Source organism: Denticeps clupeoides, chromosome 8 (genome assembly GCF_900700375.1).
Source record: "Denticeps clupeoides chromosome 8, fDenClu1.1, whole genome shotgun sequence".
NCBI lineage: Eukaryota > Metazoa > Chordata > Actinopteri > Clupeiformes > Denticipitidae > Denticeps > Denticeps clupeoides.
Window position 1 is genome coordinate 14,151,153 of NC_041714.1, and position 21,480 is coordinate 14,172,632.

Below are 21,480 nucleotides of genomic sequence, written 5' to 3' on the forward strand. Positions count from 1 at the left end.
CCTTTATGGTATCTTTACAAGCACTGCTTAAAAAACATGATCATATTCTAGCTTTCTATTGATAGGGTATCTGAGAAAAGAGGAAAAAAATCTTCCTGAAAGCAGACTCCTGACATGCCATTCAGGATGCGGCTTCGCTACCGCACTGATCTTTACAGCGGGTCATGTGGTGGGTGAGGCTGAATTATTTATTTCTGGCCCAGAAATAACCCTATAATTTATTTTATGTACTCTGTGGAGTGTACGCGAGTAATGCTGTCTGTACTGAGGAAGGTCCTTAGAAGCTCTGAAGGGAGAATCAAGACGCTCATCAGGGCTTTTCCGCTTCGACCGGGGGGTCCAGGCACGAGAAGAGCGCCCACCCACAGAAAGAGCCAGATCATGACAGATCATCTATACACAGAGAAAAATCATCACACCCCTCCTCCTCCCCTGTGCCAGGTGATACAGAAGTCTGAACAGTAGAACAGTTCCTTCCCACATGCCATCATCCGCATTAACAGAATTACCACTTCTGTTTAAGATCGTGAATCATGCCAAACATATACTATGCTACAAATTGTGCACATTACACAATATAGAGAGAATAAACTGTAGCCTTTGTAACATCAGAATTGTATATGGTTTTTCACACTCATACATTGCTGTGCAAAAGTAAAACGGCAAAAGTGTTTATTGCAGAATTTCCTTATTTTTATGAATGACAAGGACATTAGGATAAGTGTCGTTCTCTACAGTCATAGCCAAAAGTTTTGAGAATGACAAATACTGGTTTTCACAAAGTTTGCTGCTGCTGTATTATTATGGCAATTTGCATATACTCCAGAATGTTATGAAGGGTTATCAGATGATTTGCAAAGTCCCTCTTTGCCATGAAACAAAAATGCATTTCGACTGCATTTCAGCCCTGCTTAGGACCTGCTTAGATCATTGGGTTAGAATAGCAGACTGGATGCTTTAAAAGGAGGGTGATGCTTGAAATCATTTTGCCCAGATGTTGATTGATAGCATGACAGGGCGAATTGCAGAGGTCTTGGGAAAAAAGGCCATCACTGCCAATACAGAAACCTGATTTAATTGTGAATAAATTGTAAAATTATAAAATGCTTGTAATTATGATTCAGTACACCACAGAAACAACTGACACCAAGATCTTAAAACACTGAAGCAGCAAACTTTTTTTACACCTTAATTCACTACTTCCTAAAACTTTTGCAGAGTTCTGTATTTATTTATTTTTTATTGTGCAACTTGAAAGACATCAAAAACTCCTTATGTGCCAATAAATGTGATTCTGATTCTTATTGTGATGGAAATTCAGTCAATAGGTGATGCCCTTGTAAGAACGACCAGGATCACGAGAAACAAAAAAATGAATCATGAAAGACACTCTGAATAATAAAATCAATACATCCCGACAGCAGGAATCTGAAAAGTGCCGAGTCTGCCCATGGAACTGCAGTGCAGAAGGAAACACATTTATAACGATGAGTTTCTCACCCGGATTTGCGCCACATAGCCGTGCTCATGAGCTGGGGGCCTGAGGAGAGATCACTGGGGGACAATCCACCGTCGTATAGAAGACCGCTCTGAAAATAATAATAATAATAATAATAATACAACATCTTATTGTGGGACATGCTGCAATTACGCGTTGATCAAAGAGAAACAAACAATCCTGATCACTTTGAGCAACGCGTGTCTGAAGCCACCTCCATCAAAATATCTGGTGTGAGGGGTCCCATGCAGGGAGCTCCCCATCTGCTGCCGTTCCTCAGGGGCGCAATTACGGCCGCCTGACCTTTGCAGCGGTGGAGAGATCGCACTACAAACCCCGGAAAAGACTTTCAATTAAAATGATCCGTTAAAACAAACCCTCCTCCAATTCTCATCCCAAACGCACACAGAGACTGTGCAGCGCCCCCGAAAACAAAAGGCTTATATTTACAGCATTTACCAGACGCCCTTATCCAGAGCGACTTACAATCAGTAGTTACAGGGACAGCAACTTAGGGTTAAGTGTCTTGCTCAGGGACACAATGGTAGTAAGTGGGATTTGAACCTGGGTCTTCTGGTTCATAGGCGAGTGTGTTACCCACTAGGCTACTTGCACCTAAATGAGTGTAAGTGTGTGTAACTCTTAGGCCGGGCAGAACTTTTTTCCCCCCGAACCCTGTTCTAATTGAGCCCGAACAATAGGCCGCACGAGAGACGACCGTATCGGCAGCAGCGGGGAACAAACAGGTCCCCTTTAAAAAGACACAATGGCGGAATAAACAGTTTGGAAATATTTAATTATCGGATAAACCTGCCTGGGCCGAGCGGCGCTCAGAGGCAGCGCTGCCACTCAGCCCCTTATCGCTAAACTCTCTACAGCGCAATTATTTTCTCTTTACCTCACAGGGAATTTACAAGCAGGGGAGGGGAGGGGGGGGGGGGGTTGGGAGCGATGGAGGGGGCTGAGGATATTTACGGTCGTCGCCGGGGTTCAGATGTAGATGCGGCGCTTTGAAGAAAAAGCTTTTCCGCACTGCCAGCGCATTACCCGTGGCACTGCAATAATTACCCGTATGAAAGGAATGTGTAATGAGTCGCTGCCCCCGCCCCGGTCCTCCTCGACTGCTACTCACCCCCTACTACTGTTTACTGTACGAGCAGAGGCGGGACGTGTTTACAGCCTACCTGCCTCTTCTGCCGAAGCGCAGCCGCCTCTTTGGGGTGGTTGAACCGGAACAGGGTGCCTCTGCCTAATTGTAACACAGCACCTACACACACACACACACACACACACACACACACAGACTGTGAGGTTCTGGAGACCTGAAGGATACTAATTTTCCAGAAGGACCAGGCGTGATCTGTCACCAGTGGTCACTACATTCCAGCAGAATTTGCCATGTCTGTGGTGGACAGCAGCCTCCAACAAGGTCACAGCGCTGCACAATTTTGTCACACCTGCACACTCTAAACTCGTGTGTTCATACGCTTTACATTACATTCATATAACGCCGCACTCTGCGCAATGACAAAGTTTGATAAATGCAACGGAAGTCTTTTGCCCAAACAGCCCAATGTGGAGTGAAACGTTGCTGGTCAGGCAGTCTGACCTTGTTTCTGCAGGACAGTGGCACCTTGGCGGATCGGGATTCGAACCGGCAACCTTCTGATTACGGGGCCGCTTCCTTAACCGCTAGGCCACCACTGCCCCAGTGGTGGAAATTAACATTCATTGTGAATCTGTTAAATATGAATCATTGCCATAATGAGCAGATGTATTGTATTGGTGACATGTCTATTTTTATTTTTTATTTTTTTTAAATACCATGAAAAATATTACGACGATAGTGATATTTTGGGACTAACATCTTTGCCATTCTATCCACCTGGTCCTCTATGATGTTGGTATTAGCTGTACAATCCATGTGTTTTATAGTCATGGGGGGAAAAAATACTAAAAAATTCTAAACATTAAAGTTCATTTTAGATTTGCATGATCAGTGTGAAGTTGTGTAATCTAAACCTTTGCTCCCACAGAAACAGGATTCCCTGTGTGCCAGTCTTAGTGAGGACATTTATTGCTCACCAAAACCACTTTAAGGCTATCTGAACCCATGAGATGGATTCCACTGAACTTCAGGAAACTGAAATGGCAATAATAATAAATAAATAAAAAGAATCCTAAAAGGGAAGGAGTGAGACACAGAAGAGAGGTTCGCGATTTATACCTGAACAAGATTGCCATTCCGCTCTCCCAGGGTTCCTTTTTTTGGTACCAAATACTAATCTCACCACTATTAATGACTTCAGACGAATGACAAAGCACCTGAAAGGCCAGCATGTGATGGATTCGCTGGCGCAGCCGCTCTGAAAATTACTATCATTTGTTGAAAGAAAATGGCTTTGGATGCCACCATTCCTGCAGAGGATATTGGGTAAATTGAAATTGTTGTAGAGGTTTTTGGGGGGGCGGGGGACGGAGGGCAGGCCTCTCCGGAATCTTCTTTATCTCACCCCTGCCCTGGTGAAAATAGACCCCGCAGCCTGGCAGACATGGAGCCCTGCTTCTCTCTCAAGTCAAAGTTTTCAACAACCCACCCCCCGCATCTGAAAGGTTAATCCTTCTCCCTTGTTTCGGAGCCACTCGAACCCTGGCCCTCCTATCCCCCTCCATCTCCCAATTAACTGGAGGGCCGGGGCCTTTGTCCACGGCCTCTCAGCCCATAAAAATGTTTGGGAGCGGTGTTGGTGTTGGCGTTAGCCGCGGTGAAGAGCGGCGTGGTGGCCCACTCCAGAATGTGAATCTGAGTGCTGGGTGAAAGCGGTGGCTGGTGGGGAATGTGGGGTGGAAGGGGTGTGGTGCCAGACTCAAAGCTGCATAGTTTACATCTTGTCTTGTCTGCCTGTTGATAAGGATCATTATCGGGGCGTCAGAAATAAATCCTGGGTGGGCAGTTGGTGGCCCATGGCTGTAACTAATACAGCGGCTGGAGAACAAATACCCTGAGCCAAAAGGTGCCGCGATCAGACGTGAGGAATTTACCTTGGGTCAGCGGACACGGCTCGGTCACCTCCACACCGTTGACCAAACACGGAGCTCCAGGGAACGGAGTTAGGATCACTGTTCCCCCTCTGTTCTCAAACGCACAGTGCTCGCTCTCAATGCCGTGTAGCACTGGTGTAAACACACACACACACACACACACACACACACACAGTCAGTTCTTTCCTGCACAGTTACCGCACATCAATACACACAGCACGTCACTCACTGATATCTGGCTGCGTGGTGGCATCGCCCCGGCCCACAGAAGTTCTGCCCTCCTGCAGCAGCAGCAGCGCACACACACACACACACACACACACACACACACACACCCACACACAGATGACGGGTGAAGTTCAACAGAGCATCTGAAGAGTGCATTAAGGTCGACGCCCTGACACCTGCCTTCACTGGGCGGCGCGGCGGCGCGTGAAAAGGGCTTCGTTAGAGGCTCAGGTGCTCACCCGTAAGTGGTATAGGATGACCCCGGTGCTGAGGAGGTCATCGTCGATGCCGATCAGGTGGGGCAGTTCGGAGTCCAGCACCACTCCGTTCCCTTCCTTCCTCAGCGCCACCGTCTCTTCCTGCGCAAAGTAAACATTAAAAAGACGAGATTCCCCAACCAGACCCCCAAAAGGGACAGACGAATTAACGCAGAAGAGTCGGGCAGAAGAGGGCACATGGTTTTATCAATGCACTGCCCCGTCTGAAGGCCGAGGTGAAAGGATAAAAGGAGTTCGCGATTCGATTCCGCCTCATCACAATGGACTAAACGCCCCACAGGTGGGAGGTGTGTCTATTGCAGGTATGAGATCCAGTGTGTCTTTACCAAGACACGTCAGTGAAAAGCACCAATAAAAAGGGAACTTTTTGACAGCTATTTTTCTAAGGAATTTAAGAGATTATTCTGTCTTTTTTGGGGGGGCGCAAGAATTCAAAACATGAAGGCAGTGGACTTCAACGCCATAGTACAACAGTCATAAAACACGATTTAACCCACACAAATTCAACTGTTAAAAATCTAAAATAAATGTTCAAATGAATTCACAATGTAATTATTGGATTAAGATTCCAGAATAAAATTGGGCACTTGGCACTTGACTCTATGATATTGAAATTGACCAAAACATGAGATTTTCCTCCTTAAGCAAGACTTCAGAAGCAAAACTCCCAGAAAAATTACTCACCCAAACACCGTTTCTGGCTTTTCATCTATTTTAACTCATCAGAAAATGCAATTTAACTGAACATTTCAGCAGGCGCATTATATCCGGCTCCTAATATTCTCCGTGCGCAAGTGTTCAGTGCGAGTTCATATTCCAGCCGCGGGTTCGTGATTAATGCCGCTGTACGCCACTGACATTCAGATTACAGACGATCCTGCCCAAACCCTCCCAGTCCCATCAGAAACTTAAAAGCCAGCGCCGAATCAATGTTCACAAGAAAAATCCATTTGGCCTGGCCGAGCCTACCTGCTAAATATGTATTTAATGGCATTTGGACACCTCTCTCCAGGAAGGTGATAAGAGGCAGAAAAATTGATATTTTTAGCAGGAAGAATTTTTTTTTTTTTGGGGCTCCACTGTCCTAGTCATGTGACCATAACTCCTGTAGATACCCTTCACATTACAGGGTTCAAAAATATATACATATGATCCTAACACTTAATTCTTTACAAAATATGACCACTAATGTTTGTATGTCATTATAAGACATTTGATGAGACTTATTCAGGCTGTGGATATTTTTTCCTCCACCCCGCCCCCATATCGATTTTGCATCCTTAGTTTCAGTTTGGAAAAAACAAGGTCAAACCTTTACACAAAATTAAATCTCTCCCATCCCAGGTCTACACCTCAGTCAAGTAAGATGAACTTGATCTCAGAATTACGACATTTGAGATCAAAGCTACAGCCTGGAACTTCTATAAGACCGAAGTACTGATTATTTTAATATAGTTCTGGCAACAGAGCCATTGGATAATTGGGTTTATGGTTTTAACTGATCATTTTCTAAATATTTCCAGACTACTCTCCATTACAGCTACAGAGCCACTAGAATATAAAGACTTCCATCATTTATTTATTTTTATTTTTTAAATCCACTTTAGTCATTGCATGGTTTTATACAACCATGCCTTACTTACATTTCAAATGCATGGCATTTATCAGATACACAATGGTAGTAAGTGGGGTTTGAACCCGTGACCTGATTCATGGCAGTGTCTTACCCACTAGGCTACTACCACCCTGCTAGATAGAAAAAAAGTGAAGTGACTGTCATTGTGATACACTGCAGCACAGCACACTGTCCACACAACGAAATGTGTCCTCTGCTTTTAATCATCATCATCACCTTAGTGAGCAGTGGGCAGCCATGACAGACACCCGGGGAGCAGTGTGTGGGGACGGTGCTTTGCTCAGGTGGGGGACCTCGGTGGATCGGGTTCTGAACCGGCAACCTGATGATTACGGGGCTGCTTCCTTAACCACTAGGCCACTGACCCTGACCCCATAAAGCAAAAATCACTGGAGACAACATATCAGTGAATATCTGGCATCAGGCACAATTTCGATAATGCCCTCCTGTTCACTGGTCCTCAGACTGAGGCTCACTGGTGCGAATTGCCGACTCTGAATAACCCATAGGTATGTGCCTACGCCCTGTAATGGGTTGGAGTCCCCTCCTGGGTCCAGTGTCCCGGGTTGGGTCCTGGCAGCCGTGGCCGGCTACTTATGGAAGGCGAGTGATTCTTCATCATTTATATGACTTGCTGCGCTTTAAAACGTTCAAAAACGTTCCCAGCAGCTTTGGCTGTATACACAGGTACTGAATACAGATCTGAGCTGAGCTGGTGGCGCTACAAGCTTAAACAGAGACGCGTACATGACCTTCATCTATGCTGTTCTGCCTGTTAGTGTAAAAGTTAGGAGAACGAAAGTCCTTTAGACACATCCAGGAGGAGCCAGGCCTGCCTTAGGCAGACGGGGCCGTGGGGTTCCTCGGAGAACCGCCTGGAAGCCACGTCTTCAGCAAATCAGAGATGATGCAGGCCTGCAGAGAGAAGAACGTTCCGTCCCACGTTCCCAAATCAACACTGGAGATGTAATACAGCCCAAACCGCATAGGCTAATATCATTACCACGCCCGCGGCCTCAACCAATTCCTCCCACTCTCCCCGGCCGCGACGGGAAGGATGGGTCCGTTCTCGCAACATCGACAGCACCACGGAACCCGCTTCCACTGCCTAACGAAGAGGGAAAGCCATCGACTGCACGTCCTCCGCACTTAATTAAATGAATTCGGCAAAGACTTCATTAGAAGGATGCGAGAGTCTGGCAGATTAATGCGCCGTGTCGCTTTTCCGGAAGCAGGCGGCGCAACAAAAGCGCGGAGGGGTTCAGGACATCCAGCGAAGTCGTGACGGTGGTTCGAGGGACCTTTTTTTTTTTTTTTTTTCATTTTATTCCGTTGATGGGAGCAGGTGCTAAACGTAATTAACTCCGCGTTGAACTACCGTTGCGGCGAGAGACATGGGCGCCGTTTAAAATGCCATTATAAAAACACCATCATTTCCAGTACTCTAGTTTTTTTTTTTTTTTTTTTTTTTTCAAGGTAATGGCTTTCTTGGTTCCTTTCCCGGACTCTTCAAGGTGCTGTTCGCTTTTGGCATTTCGAGGTGAACTGTGCCTGTTTGGCAGGGATTATATCAAATCACGTGCAGCCGCGTAGTAAAATTACTCCATCTATTAGTGACCACACCTGCAGCCCTGCATCCTAAAAGCCATTTTCCGCACAGCGACGTCGCCGGCCTTCGGTAATCCCATTAGGCTTCGGGGCTGGAGAGCAATAGTCGCATTCGCCCATCATGCGAGTAGAAGCAGCATAAAGACAGCCAAAACACTGCCAGCAGGTGCTGTGAAGGAGAGCTCAGGCCCGCGCTCTTATCTTACATGCCGTGGTGTTCAACTATTCAATAAAAAGCCGGCTGCTCTCAGAGATACTCTTCTTTTAAAACTGCTCCCACAAACACAGAGCTGGGATTTATAATAAAACTATTAAAAAAAAAAAAAAAAAGTAAAAATTCAGAAGAGAAATCCTGCAGGGAAACATCTGGGAAACATCTACCTGGAGCCAGATCAGTGCTGCACAAATGCACATTTATTGCACACCAAATGCACAAAGGGCACAGAATGATGCAAGAGATAAATCAGCATTACTGATCGTAAAAGACATTTTGTCCAACTAGAAAGGTCGTTTAAGGAAACTGCATGCTGATTGGTGTTATTATCTGGTGTAAAAATACAAAAAAAAAAATAAAAAATCATCATCATCATGAACTGGATTGAAACAGCCTACCCTGAGTAAAACTGCACCGCCACAAATTCTGAGGAATTACATTTTAACCATAATAGGGATGAATGGAACATCCATTATTGGTGCAACCCTCCTGCCGAGAGAATTACAGCTTGCTGGTAGCCGCTCAGTGGAGGCCAGAAGTCGTTTTCCTGGAATATTTAATCGATGTAGAGAAGGCCTCGCTGCCAGGTGACCAACTTAAGGAACAGACAGCGATTGGAACACTGAGCTGATAATCAAAGCAGCAATCGCCAGAAACATTCCTATAATCTGATAAAAGCACTGTAGCAGGAGCTCAGTCCCACTGAAAGAGCTACAATATGATGTTTATGATCATTTTTTTAAATCCCCACTTACACCATAAGCAGATGTAGGGGAGTGCTTGCCTACTAACCTGTTGACTCTCCAATCAGTGCATTCTGTCATACAGATTATTAAAATGCTCTCAATGACACAACAACCAAAAAAAACATCTTGGACATACTCTCAATATTACACAAGAATGAGGTGCAAGAGGAGGACAAGTAAAAATAAAGTAGAACGTAAATATACGTTCTACTTTAAAAACGACTAAATGAATAAAGCCATTATAAGTGAAGTGATTGTCACTTGTGATACACAGCAACACAGCGCACAACCACCCCCTTTCATCTTTTATTAGGAGCATAAATTAACAGAAGGGGGGGGGGGGGGGATTGGTACATTGTTAGTTATGCAGAAAAAAAATTGTGTTTTTTAACCCCAGGTCATGATTTAGGGTCACTTGGTGGCTACTGGCGTCATCATTCCAACGTTATTTTTTAGGGATTGCGAATTTAAATGTGTAGGAGGGGCAGGAGAAAGGGGGAGAAAAAGCAGTCGATGCTGCATAAACACATCGCCGTCGACGGCAGGACGAATAGTTTTGGCCCCCGAGGGGACCCGCACTGTCTCGTTTTAAAATGAAAACAAATGGCGCAGCCCGGCAGAAAGATGAACTATTCCGTTTAGGCCGCCGCGTCTGCCATCTATCGCTGGCGTCCTCCGGTTCTGTTCCAGCGCTTTCAAATTAACAAAAACCGCCACGAGGCTCCCCGTCACCCCCCTGGCGCGGGAGAATTGCTCTAATGCCGCACGGCCGCGGCGCCACGTCCGTCGCAGGGCGAGGCCACTCTTGAACCCGTCCCGCGTTAATTAGCTCCCTTTTCCCGCGTGGCCCTGTAACCAATCTAAGACCACGCCGCCGCCGCATAACTTTGCATTCGAAATCGGCCGCGGAACTCAAATTAAGATTCTGTTTACGTTCCCCTCCGAAGGACTGCCGCTTCCCTCCGAAAGCGCCAATTTATTCTTTCGCTTTCGGAAAATCAGGCTTGTCAGAGGCGTTAACCCCGTGAGCACAAGAGGGAGAGGAAATAAATAATAAAATAAATAAAAAAAATCACACGCGCGCAGACATGCTCATATTCCGCCGAGGTGCGATCTTGAAAGCTCATATTTCCAGGCGGTAAGACCACGGCATCTGCCATTAGCGGGCCGTGCCGCCGCCACTCTTAAAACTCCCCTCCATGGTGCGACTGGAGTTTTACAACTGGCGGATGTAACAGGACAGCCAGGACAGCCCCCATAACAGAGCTCCAACGCGCCTGAACCCGGCGGCCACTCTGATAGGACGCCCAGTCCGTTACCTTTCAGTGCCTGGCCTTACAATAACAAGGCTGGGCCTGTGAAGTGACCTTTGACATCTCCTCAAAGTCTCGGTCTTCATCAGCGAGCAGTGATGGCTTCTGGGCGAGACTCCCCATCCGCAGGAAAGGCCTGTCCAAGGAGCAATTATCAGCAGAACACAAGGAGGGTAGCAGCCTAATGGTCTTTCAAACCCGGCTACTGTCACTGCGCTTCGGAGCTGTTGCTCGGAGAGCCTCACTCTGGCTAAGAGCTACAGATACACAAACCAAAAAAAAAAAAAAAAAAAAGTCTCCACTCCTTAAAGCTGTATTTTCAGTGCTATTCAAGACAGGGGGTTAAAGTAGAAAAAGGGAGAGGAATGGATGCTGCGCTACACCTGGTCACGTGACGTATTGACAGGAGGGGGTATAAATAGTCCAGAATGAGGAAGCAGTGTAAGTGAGAGCAGTCGATTATACTTACAGGCTCCTCCCCTATTAAACATTTCATTAAAACACCATTAAAGTTCAGTTTCTGGGTGTCAGAAATTACAATGGGTGGGTAGTTAGTTCCTCCTCTCCTATCGGTGTCTTAATTCTCTTTCCACAATCACCTCTTTGTACCTCATACAATGCACAGTGAATGACTGAACATTACCAAACTAATAATAATGCGAGAGAGGTTGGAGGCCAGAGGGCTGTGAACGCTGCTCTGAGCGCAGCCGACCCAATGAATCATCCCCAACATTAAGGCCAGCAGCTGCTGAGAGGGACAGTAGGGCAGGAAGACTGAAGAGGAGGGATGAAACTGGCCGTAAGCTCGGGGGCAGGCCGGCCAGCGTCCGTGCCATCTTCACTCGTCTCACGTCAGCCTCAGGATCATTAAACCAGGTTTAATGGTTGCTGGATGCCACTCTCGTCTAAATAGCTGGAAACTTGAGCAGAATGGGCAGGTCGGCCGGACGTCAGGCGGTGGAGCTGCAGAGACACCTAGTGGCCGAACCGGTGAACTGCAAGATTTATGGAACTGGCCGGCTGAGACTTGCTTCACTTGGCTACAGAACACTTTGTCCCAATAAATCAAAATTTTAAAAAAATTGTCAAACTAAAGAAACAGTAAAAATAAAATAAGTAAAAATAAATAAATAAATAAATACAAATTCCACTTCAGCTTGACTAACTTGTGAAAGGTTCTTGAGGAGCTCAGTGGAAAGGGCCTTTTACGAATAGTGAGGATTCCATGAAAAGGTGGAGACAAAAATCGGTTCTGGAAACGTCTTCAACTGAACCGCAGAACAGAGAGCCGCACCACCTGAGCCCCCCCCTCCGACTCGGGCCGCAGCAAAGACACGCTGGCGAAGTGGCATCTCCTGACACAGCGTTTGTAGCCCGGCCCTGACTGATGAGTCTCGGTCCACCGGCAGGCAGCTCTGAGCTCGCATTTGATCTCTCTCTCTCTCTCGGTCCCACTTCAGTGGGTAAAGACGTCGGCGCTCTGCACTTCAGAGGGAGCAGAAGTTTGGAGGTGCATTTGTCCCCTTTGAAGCCCACCTCTTACATCTCCCCGCTTTTTATTCTGCCATTCCAGCAGGTTTGAAAACAAGCGAAGGAGGAATTGCTAAGGACCCGGGAGAAACAAATAAATAAATAACCAAATAGAATTCCAACGCCGTGCATTTCCAGCGATTATCCGCAATTAAATTCAGCTGCAGCTCGAGCAGCTCATTTCCATGCGCCAGGCAGCTCTCTCTCTCTCTCTCTCCTCTCTCTCTCTCTCTCTCTCTCTCTCCTCTCTCTCTCCTCTCTCTCTCTCTCTCTCTCACACAAACAGCCGGGGCTACGGGGAGACGGCGACAAATTGGTCCCCGGGCACTTCTGCCATTGTTGGGACTGTTTCTCTGGCTGGCTGGAAACAGCAGACTGGCCCGGTGTCTGGGGGCAAGCGCTGAGGAGCGAATAATGGCTAATGAGCGTCAGAGCGGCCTGGCCGGGGCAGGCGGAGGGGCGAGCCTCGGCCATCTGCCGCATCGGTTTGGTCTCGATGCTCCGGAATGGATGAACCCCCCCCCCCCCCCCCCCCCCCCCGTACTATATCGGTTGGCCCGTGGTGCGGCGGAGACACGGGAGCGCCTCCCGCGTTTCAATATAGACAGCGTGGGGCCTCGAATGACCCCTGGCACCGGCACAGCTGAGCACTTACGATGCCGATCCGGAGAGAGGCACTTCTGCGGCACTTCAATCCTTTCATTCCACACACTGGCACAACAAGAGGGGAAAATATAGGAAAATTAGGGCGCAATTTTTTTACCCCCCCACATGATTTTATCCAAATAGCAACAAAAAGGATGCAGATTTTATATACATTGAGTGTTGACCATCGAAACACTAACCTTCTGGTGCAGATGGAAGTGAATATGTTGCATTTAATGCACTTATAAAATAAAATGCATTTCTGTCCACACTTTGTTAAGTTAATGTTAACTTAACGTAACGTACAGTTCTCAGATCCTCCAGTATACAAACAAAACTCGTCTCTGGACAGTCTGGTCTGAATTGGCCAAATGCAATTTTTAAGCAATTACACTTTCTAGCATCCATAGTGACATTAGGAGTGTTTTATCACATGGGCAAATTATATTTTTAAAAAATGTGTCCGGTTTGTAAAACACTAAAGATCCACACAGTCACGTCATTAGTCTTGTAATGTTTTCATTAATGGAATCACTCTACTGCAGGAATTAAAAAAAAAAACACATACAGAGACAAAAAATAAATCAACTAGCGGAGCCGGACGGCAGCACCCACAAAAGCACGTCCTCGGGTTTGTTTACAGCACCTCAAGCGTCCCGGATTTGTACTAAACAACGTAAAGATTCATTTTAAGTGGCGCGTGGAAACGAGACGGATGCTTCTGAGATCAGGACATGAGTGGGATCTCTGGTCACGACGGAAGGATCTTTGAAATGAAGATACGTGTGGGTGAGTGGGAAAATAAAGACACTACAGAGGAGGGTGCCGATGACATCTGAAGCCTGAACCTGAATCGGGGGCCGATGCAGCGTGACGAGCGCGGCTCGATAACGCCGCTTCGCTCTGAATTCACTGCGACCGCCGCTGTGCCACTGGTTGAAATTATGGAGAAATATACATTTAGGAATTAAAGAGGACGTTGCACAGAATCTTGCCTACAGGAGCGCGAGAAGCGCGAACGTGAGGGGACTGCTGAGCGGCACACCAAGGTTCCTTTGGGCTGAAGCGACCCGAGTATACAGACTCCTCCCGGGAGCGGCAGAAAGGGAAGGTGAGCTACCACCGACTTTCACACCGACTTCTAGAAAAAGAACCACCAGCGATGGAGCGTCAGCCGCAGCTGTCAAGAGGAATTCATTTCAGATCAATTTTATGACAAGGAAGGAGTCCGGGGAGCTCGCCGTACGTGTGTGTGTGTGTGTGTGAGGGTGTGTGCGCAAGTGTTGGAAAGTAAAGCCTCCTTCCGCAGACCGGAGGCTACACCGCTCGTACAAAACCCTTCCCTCGTTCAGTAGCTACATATGCAGAGGGCCCGCAAGTTCAGCAGGAGGACCATTGATTTGTTTGTTCATCCAGCGTGAATGAAGCGGCCCTTGAGAAGATTGCTATTGCTTTCTCATTACCAGCCGCTGATGGGGCCTGGGATCAATGCGGCCATCATCCCGTGGTAACGTAATGTAATACAACGTCGGGGAGCGGGACAGGACAGCAGTTGCCCCCCCGTCCCACGAATCAGAATGTGCTCGTCTCAATTACAGAATTGTTTTAATGAACGTTGTTTACCGAATGACATTAACAAGTGCAAGTTAACAATGCAAAATAAATATGTATATATATAATACAATCAAGCATTCTGGGCAGTACATTCCTGGCGCTATACAAGACTTGATAATCTGATACGGTACTGTTCGTAATGAAGGTGGGCCTGATGTCCAGAGCAGAGATCAGAGATCAGAGATCAGTGGAAATAAAAAAAAATAAAAAAAAATAAAAAAATCGGAAATTAGTGAGCATGCAACACACGCAACATCTTGTGCAACACCTGGAAAACAGAACCCCTCTTTTTATTTCTTTTTTTTTTTTTTTTTTAAACCGCAGCAGTTCTAGGCAGAGGGTTAAATCCCCTCGAGCGAAAAGTTGATTATCTGTGAGACGTTTTGTGCTCACCCTGAGGATGCTCTGAGTTTCTTTCCACTTACTCGTCCACTCCTTGGTCAACTCAATCACCTGCAGAAAAGATGAGGGGGAGAGGAAAGTGAGGGGAACGCTGGAGAGGATAAGACGGTCAGAGAAACGGGGGCAGGAACAGAGGCCTGCTGGATCATGTGCGGCTAGCCCGGTCTGCCAAGAATTAATTGGAAGCAGGAAAGTGTGAAAGAAGCAAATTATCAGTGTGTCCAAACAAGAAGACTTACAATGCACTGCACTGGCCCAATTTCGACATTTAAAGCGCGCGTGCAGAGTGGCTCAGCGCAAACGTGTCTGTAGGCAGCGTTGCAGTTCAGCCATGCATGCAGCAACAGTGCCGCAGATACATGCAGATTAGGCTTCATTACACAAAATTAAAGGTGCTCAAATTGTTTCTCGCAATAATGAGGGGCGCAAATTTAATACGAAAGACCGTAATAAAATGCTGTTATTAGTGCATGCACGCAGAAATTAATGAATGTGTTTAATTTTTATTGGCATTTCTTTGTTACACGAACAAATTCAAGCACGTCATTCATTAGTATTAATTTAAATTAATTTTCTCTATGATAAACAGAGACCGAGGGGCACACAGACAGATTTCTGTTATTTGCGATGCGGTTTCCTAGGCTGGCATAGTGGCATATTAATGGGCTAATCAACTGGGGCTTACTAATGAGGCTGCCTGCATACAGCAGCAGCTCCGTAGCATGCCAGCGATTTGCGAATGAATAACATTGTGAAAATGTGGCATAACAGGTAAAGCCATCTGTTCGCACATTACCCAAACAAGGCATCACTCACTCGGGCTTCGTTCTGGTGCAGCTTCTCCTCCACGCTGGCTCCTGACGCGAGGCCCACAGGGGAGGCCTACAGTGGGGAGATGTGGTTGGAAAACGCAACAAGTCCCTGTTGGCCAAATAACTCAAGACAAGTCGATACAAAAAGGAGGAACATTTCTGTTGAACATGCTTGCCTTGGGCAATCTTGAAAAAATGTTGCTCTGGGAAAAAAGCATTGAAATTAAGCCATAAAATTTAAATAAACCACTGAAAAGCAAGAACAAGGTCCGTGAATAAAGAATATAAAACCACCACACAGACACACCGCTTTGTTCCCATGGGCCAGCAACGCATTGAGGTGGGCAATTTCCTCTCTCAGCTCTCTGATGATCTTCACGCTGCCGTCCTCATTCACTGTGGGCTTGTTCACAATGTTCTTGGCTCGGTTGGCGTACCGGAGGGTGCTGAGGGTCTCGCCGTAGTTGATGTCAGCTGGCGAAATAGCTGCGAAGGACAGCGCCCAAGTCCCACTTGGGTCAAAGCAGAAGGCACCAAAGCACAAAGAATTAAATAGCACAAATGATTCTGTACTTGCAATCATGATGGTCTTTGAGTTCCCACCAAGACTGTCCTTCAGCAGCCACGTTAGCACAGAGTCTCTGTAAGGTATGAACGTCTGCTTCTTCTTCAGGCTTCCAAATACAGAAGCTTCAGCTGTTCCAGTAGAGACCAGAAACAAGATTAGACAGAGTGAAGTACACCCTGAATGCTATTGCAAATATTATAAAATGTAACAGCTTTCCTCTGTTGCTCTTTAGTACCACCTGGAGGATCTTCTCTGTAACTACAGCTGGGTTGACATGCTGTTCAAATACCCACTCATTTTGTTCCAGTTGTAAGAAACACAATGTACAGGGTCTTTTCCAGCAATCAGACAGCACTCATCAGTTAGACTTAAGTCCCTTACCTCAACAGCACAAGTTTTTAGAAACAAAGATGGCAAATATATCCTTTGTGACCATATCATGCCAAATTTAAAAGGTTCCTTTAAGAGAAGAGCCTATATAGTGGATAAAAATTCAATAATTGACCAAAGAACCTGCTCGATGTACTGTATCACTGTCAAACACCTTTCATGATTAAATAACCTTTTACAAACATGACGTGTGTTCCGTTATTATCAGCAGTAATATTGGAAAAATATTGTTCAATACTGAACCTTGTTTACTGCTTATCGACAACTTAAAATACCAATTTCTGTTTTTTTGTTCTATGAACGATTTTTAAAACCCTTTCAACTCAACAGGACATGGCATCTGTGAATGGCATTATGCCCTTCAGGCAACAAGACATCGGCCGTCATATGCCGGTACACCGATGCGGTTCTGTTCTAGATGACCTTTTATTACGAGAACCATCCATAAACCCCACAGCATCACTCAGTTACCCAGAGTGGAGATGACGTTGCCCAGCGTGACCAGGGATTTATTGATGTTGCCGCCCTCCTTGAGCTGCGCCCCCGTGGCACGCGTTGCGTCCGCCCTCTCGCTGCCCGCCAGGTCAACAAGGTGGATTTTACTCACCGTCTCACTGGGCAGGTCTGCATCAAATCTCGCCTGTAAGAACATTAACAAATTAGTAGTTATTAGTTAGTAGTTGTTTTTCTACCTATTTGAACTGACGCTTCATAACAGCTGGTCCAGTTCAGTAGCTCGGTAATATTGATCCGTACATAAAATGCATTATATTAAAGTTCAGGTTCAGCCTATCACACAGACTGGACATCATTCTGCTTTACGGTGCAGATATGGGCATGTTGCCATTAATTAATCAGTAAAATTAGTAATTTCAGCCAAACACAAGATGGCAAACCAGGAAACCAGGCCCTACAGGAACATTGCGGGTTTGGTAAAAAGTAAAATTACATTTTTCCTTCAATTTCTACAGACTGCTCCAGGCTTAGGTAACATTCATGTATTGAAGCCTAAACTGAATATATCTGGTTTGGTTGCTGACCTGGGTGAAGTTGATGGTGAAGATGGCGTGGGAGCGGCTGCTGGCCTCATTCATGGCCGTGCTGCTAACCGTGCGGTTGGTGTTGCCCTGGTCCATCAGCCCGGCTACATCAGCGTAGCTCTTCACCGGTTTCTTGGACAGACCTGTATAACCCCAAATAACCTGGCTCCATGACAACACCTCTAACTCTACGCAATACAACCAAAATTTACAAAGTGTGGACATGTATAGTGTTCAGTGAAAATTCTTCAGCCCATCCAGTGTCCTTGTAGTGAGAGGGAAGTGAGAGTGGAGCAGTGTGTGGGGACACTACTTTGCACAGTGGAACCTTGGCAGATCGGGATTCGAACCGGCAACCTTCCGATTACGGTCCGCTTCCTTTCCCGCTAGTAGAACCACTGCCACACTTGTAGTGATAAATGTGGGTTACCCTCAACATAAGGCCCATCCCTCGGATGCTCCCTCACTCTGAGGTTGCCGTACTCCGCTGGTTTGTTACGAAGGAGGTCCCGGACACGCTCATTGTAGATCTCCACGTAGCTGTTCAATGAGAAGAGACATGATAACAAATGCTTCTTAATTAAAAAATGAAAAAAAAAAAAACAGCCAGAATAAAAGCTGGGAGACAAATGTCGCACCCATAGAAATCTGAATTAAATTGACAGTGGAGAGTTTACGCATGTTAGAATTACTGCTGAAGTCCAGAAAAAGAAATTCTGCAGCAGGCGCGCAGAGCAAGTTGGGAACTAACAATTAATTATTAATCATTATTAACGCACTAACACAAGCATGATTTTCACAACAAATAGTTAGGCAAAACTGACAGTTCATTCTTTTTCTTGATTTCTTTTAAATGATGTTAAAAGTAGCCACCTTTCTGTATAACAGTTACATTTTAAAAGAATGAATTAAATTTATGCAACAAAGCAGGGCTGTGAATGAAAATGAGTTGCTGTGAGTAATTTAATATTTAAATTAATGGCATTAACAAAGCTGTACTGTATTTACTGTATGGCTCTGCATCAGTGCTGAGGGGGGCCATGGTTGCTTCTCACTCTCACCAGCTACTTTAACCACATTAAAGAATTAACATTGTGGTGGCCTAGCAGGAAAAGAAAGCTGATCCGTAATCAGAAGGTTGTGGGTTCAAATCCGAACTGAGGTGCCATCTGGGGAGAAAAAAAAAAAAAAAAAAACACCGTCCCAACACACTGGCTCCCCGGGCACTTGTCATGGCTGCCCACTGCCCACTTCTCACAATCCCACTGCCCACAATCACTCTCACTTCACTTTCAGTAAAGCAAAGTGATTGACTGGTCATCATCCCATGATATCACCCATGATTTCCCATGCGAGTGGTAAATATTCTAGAAAGATTTAGTCTTAAAATTATATACAATATATAATACTGGTATATAAACACTGGTAGCCCGCTCACTCATTATATTCTATTAAAATGCCATCTAACAATCTTCCTTTATTTCTCAGAGGACACCAATTTTTCCCCAGCAAACCTACCCAATACCAAAACAACAAAGCCACAAACACTGAATTATGAGATGGAAATTGGAACACACAGACACTGAAACTTCATAACATAAAAATCCAACAGCTCCCGGCACCACATCCCCCGCAGTCATTTGTTTGCTGGAAGCAACGGAAACCGAAAAACATGCATTTTATTTCCCCCTAAATTTTTCGCCAGATCAGCAGAGGTCATGGAAAGCAGCTGAAGGGTTCACAGGGGTGGGCGGTTAGCGAGTTTTCGTCCCGTTTAATCTCCGGCCCTGAGACGCGGCCAAACCTCACCCCCGGTCTGACGGATGCGCCCATAGATGCATTGCCAGGTATCTGCTGTGAGGAGAGAGGCCATGTGGGGCCCGCAAAAAAATAAATAAAAAAAAATGGGCCCTGACCTTCCAGCTCATTTGGTAGTAATTAGGGGGCTGCTAAATAAGAGTGCCCACGAGAGAGGACAAGCTTCCAGAAACGCAGAATAATTAACGAAGGAGACAGCGAGGACTGCAGCACAAGCGTCTGAATCTTCAAGCCTCTATGTCCACAAGCGTGAACCCAACCTTGGGTTCGAGGCAATTAAGGAAACAAATTGAATTTTTTTTCCTCCCCATTGGAAAGCCTTCACACCAAACTGCAAGTGATTTCCAATTCAATTAAATTCAATTAACGGACATTCCGCTAATTCCCCAAACTTCAATTAATTTAAATGGAGCAGAACCAATCTTGCCAGAGATCTCATATCTCTAAAGCGATCACCTTCCACACAGACCCTGGTGGCCAAACTGAGTCTGGTGGCCAATGACATCACTCCATTCAAAGTGAACAATTTAGCTCGTGTGTCCGACTGAACCATTACACCCAGAGCCTCCTTCCCACTCACCTGACCACCGTGTGGAAGGAGGTGTGGTCGGTGTGTGACGTCTCAGTGATGTGGTTGAACAAGCCTTCACAGATCCGGGGAGTGAGACCCACGTCACCCTGAAATTAAGCAAAAAAGATGAGTTCAAATCATATTTTTTAATGTTATGATAAAACAGCAAAGTCTATAATAAACATAAGGAGTCTTCAGAAACAGTCTTCCATAAATTATATTGCGGTCTACATTGTTGCAAAGAAAATGTACTGTTCCCCGAACACCATGACAAATAAAGGAAATAACGCAAATAAAGCAACATTCAATTATTATAATAAAGTGTCTGAGATCTTCCACACTCATGAGTATGACTCACAATGCACGACTATAACAAGATTCCGAATGACGTGATCTTAAAATCCCAATGCCTGGATTGTTGGAGCCATAATGGAACAACTTACCACAATTTTCTTCACTTTTACATTTACATTTATGGCATTTATCAGACGCCCTTATCCAGAGTAGTTACAGGGACAGTTCCCGCCTGGAGACACTCAGGGTTAAGTGTCTTGCTCAGCGACACAATGGTAGTAGGTGGTATTTGAACCTGGGTCTTCTGGTTCATAGGCAAGTGTGTTACCCACTAGGCCACTACCACCCTTTTCTTTCATAGTGGCATTCTAGGACCTCACAAGACAATGCACATTTATCCTCTGCATGTATAAAATGTTAATTGCTCAGAATTACGAAGTAGAGTGTCCTGTGGGATCAGAAGTGCCCTCAAGCCACCCTAACTTCGCTTAGTGTCTTAATTCAATCTTCGCAGCAACGTTGAAGACATACATTCGTCACCACCAAGGCAAGAAACGAAGGGCGAGATGACGTGCACGTAAGTCAGTGAAGCGTTCCAGCACTTTCGCTGAGACGCGTGGCTCATCTTCTTTTAATTAGCATACAGTGCAGATTGAATATTAAGGAGGACTGATATGATTATCAGGCACGTTGACGGCGCGCTTCTCATGGTGACCTTGCATACGTCTCCTGGTAGACAGGCAGAAATCTCATTAGCTCCTTGGGTCTTGTGCTTTCTATGCGGTGGAGCGTGGGTGGGTGAGGGTGCATGTCAGTGCTGGCAGGGATGTCTGCTGTCCTCATCACAATTACTGGTTGTTCCGGAGGAACACTTAGGTAGGGCTGCATGCTGCACCTCCAGAAGAGGACCAGAGAAATTAGCACTTAGAGTGAGAAGCAGAAAGCCTTTCAGGCCTGCCCTCAAAAAAAAAAAAAAAAAAAAAAAAAAGCCCCTCGGGCCTGATGATGCCTACCTGACTCCCCATCATTGTGTAGGACTTCCCAGAGCCTGTCTGGCCATAGGCGAAGACGCAGGCATTGTATCCCTCAAAGGCGGCTTTTAGAACATCTGTGCCCAGGTCTGTGAAAACCTGCAGCAGAGAACAGATGTGGAGCTTGAAAGTAGAATGATCAGACAGTGGCGGAGGGCTACAGTGGTCATGTGAACTCAGAATGAAGAGGGATAAAGCAGAG

The 21,480-nt window shown here is 45.9% G+C and overlaps 1 protein-coding gene across 1 annotated transcript in view; it reads right to left on the minus strand.

Annotated features, from left to right (window-relative positions):
- kif16bb (kinesin family member 16Bb) overlaps positions 1-21,480 on the minus strand; it is a 34,369-nt gene that overhangs the window by 10,693 nt on the left and 2,196 nt on the right. The window contains exons 4-17 of the mRNA XM_028989207.1: positions 21,261-21,377; positions 19,963-20,060; positions 17,995-18,104; positions 17,565-17,707; positions 16,996-17,164; positions 16,140-16,262; positions 15,874-16,052; positions 15,571-15,636; positions 14,746-14,805; positions 5,008-5,127; positions 4,770-4,821; positions 4,541-4,672; positions 2,683-2,765; positions 1,501-1,589 (exon numbers count right to left, since the gene is read on the minus strand). Of these exons, the coding sequence (XP_028845040.1) occupies positions 1,501-1,589; positions 2,683-2,765; positions 4,541-4,672; positions 4,770-4,821; positions 5,008-5,127; positions 14,746-14,805; positions 15,571-15,636; positions 15,874-16,052; positions 16,140-16,262; positions 16,996-17,164; positions 17,565-17,707; positions 17,995-18,104; positions 19,963-20,060; positions 21,261-21,377 (1,541 nt within the window). The remainder of the gene's footprint in view (positions 1-1,500; positions 1,590-2,682; positions 2,766-4,540; positions 4,673-4,769; positions 4,822-5,007; positions 5,128-14,745; positions 14,806-15,570; positions 15,637-15,873; positions 16,053-16,139; positions 16,263-16,995; positions 17,165-17,564; positions 17,708-17,994; positions 18,105-19,962; positions 20,061-21,260; positions 21,378-21,480) is intronic.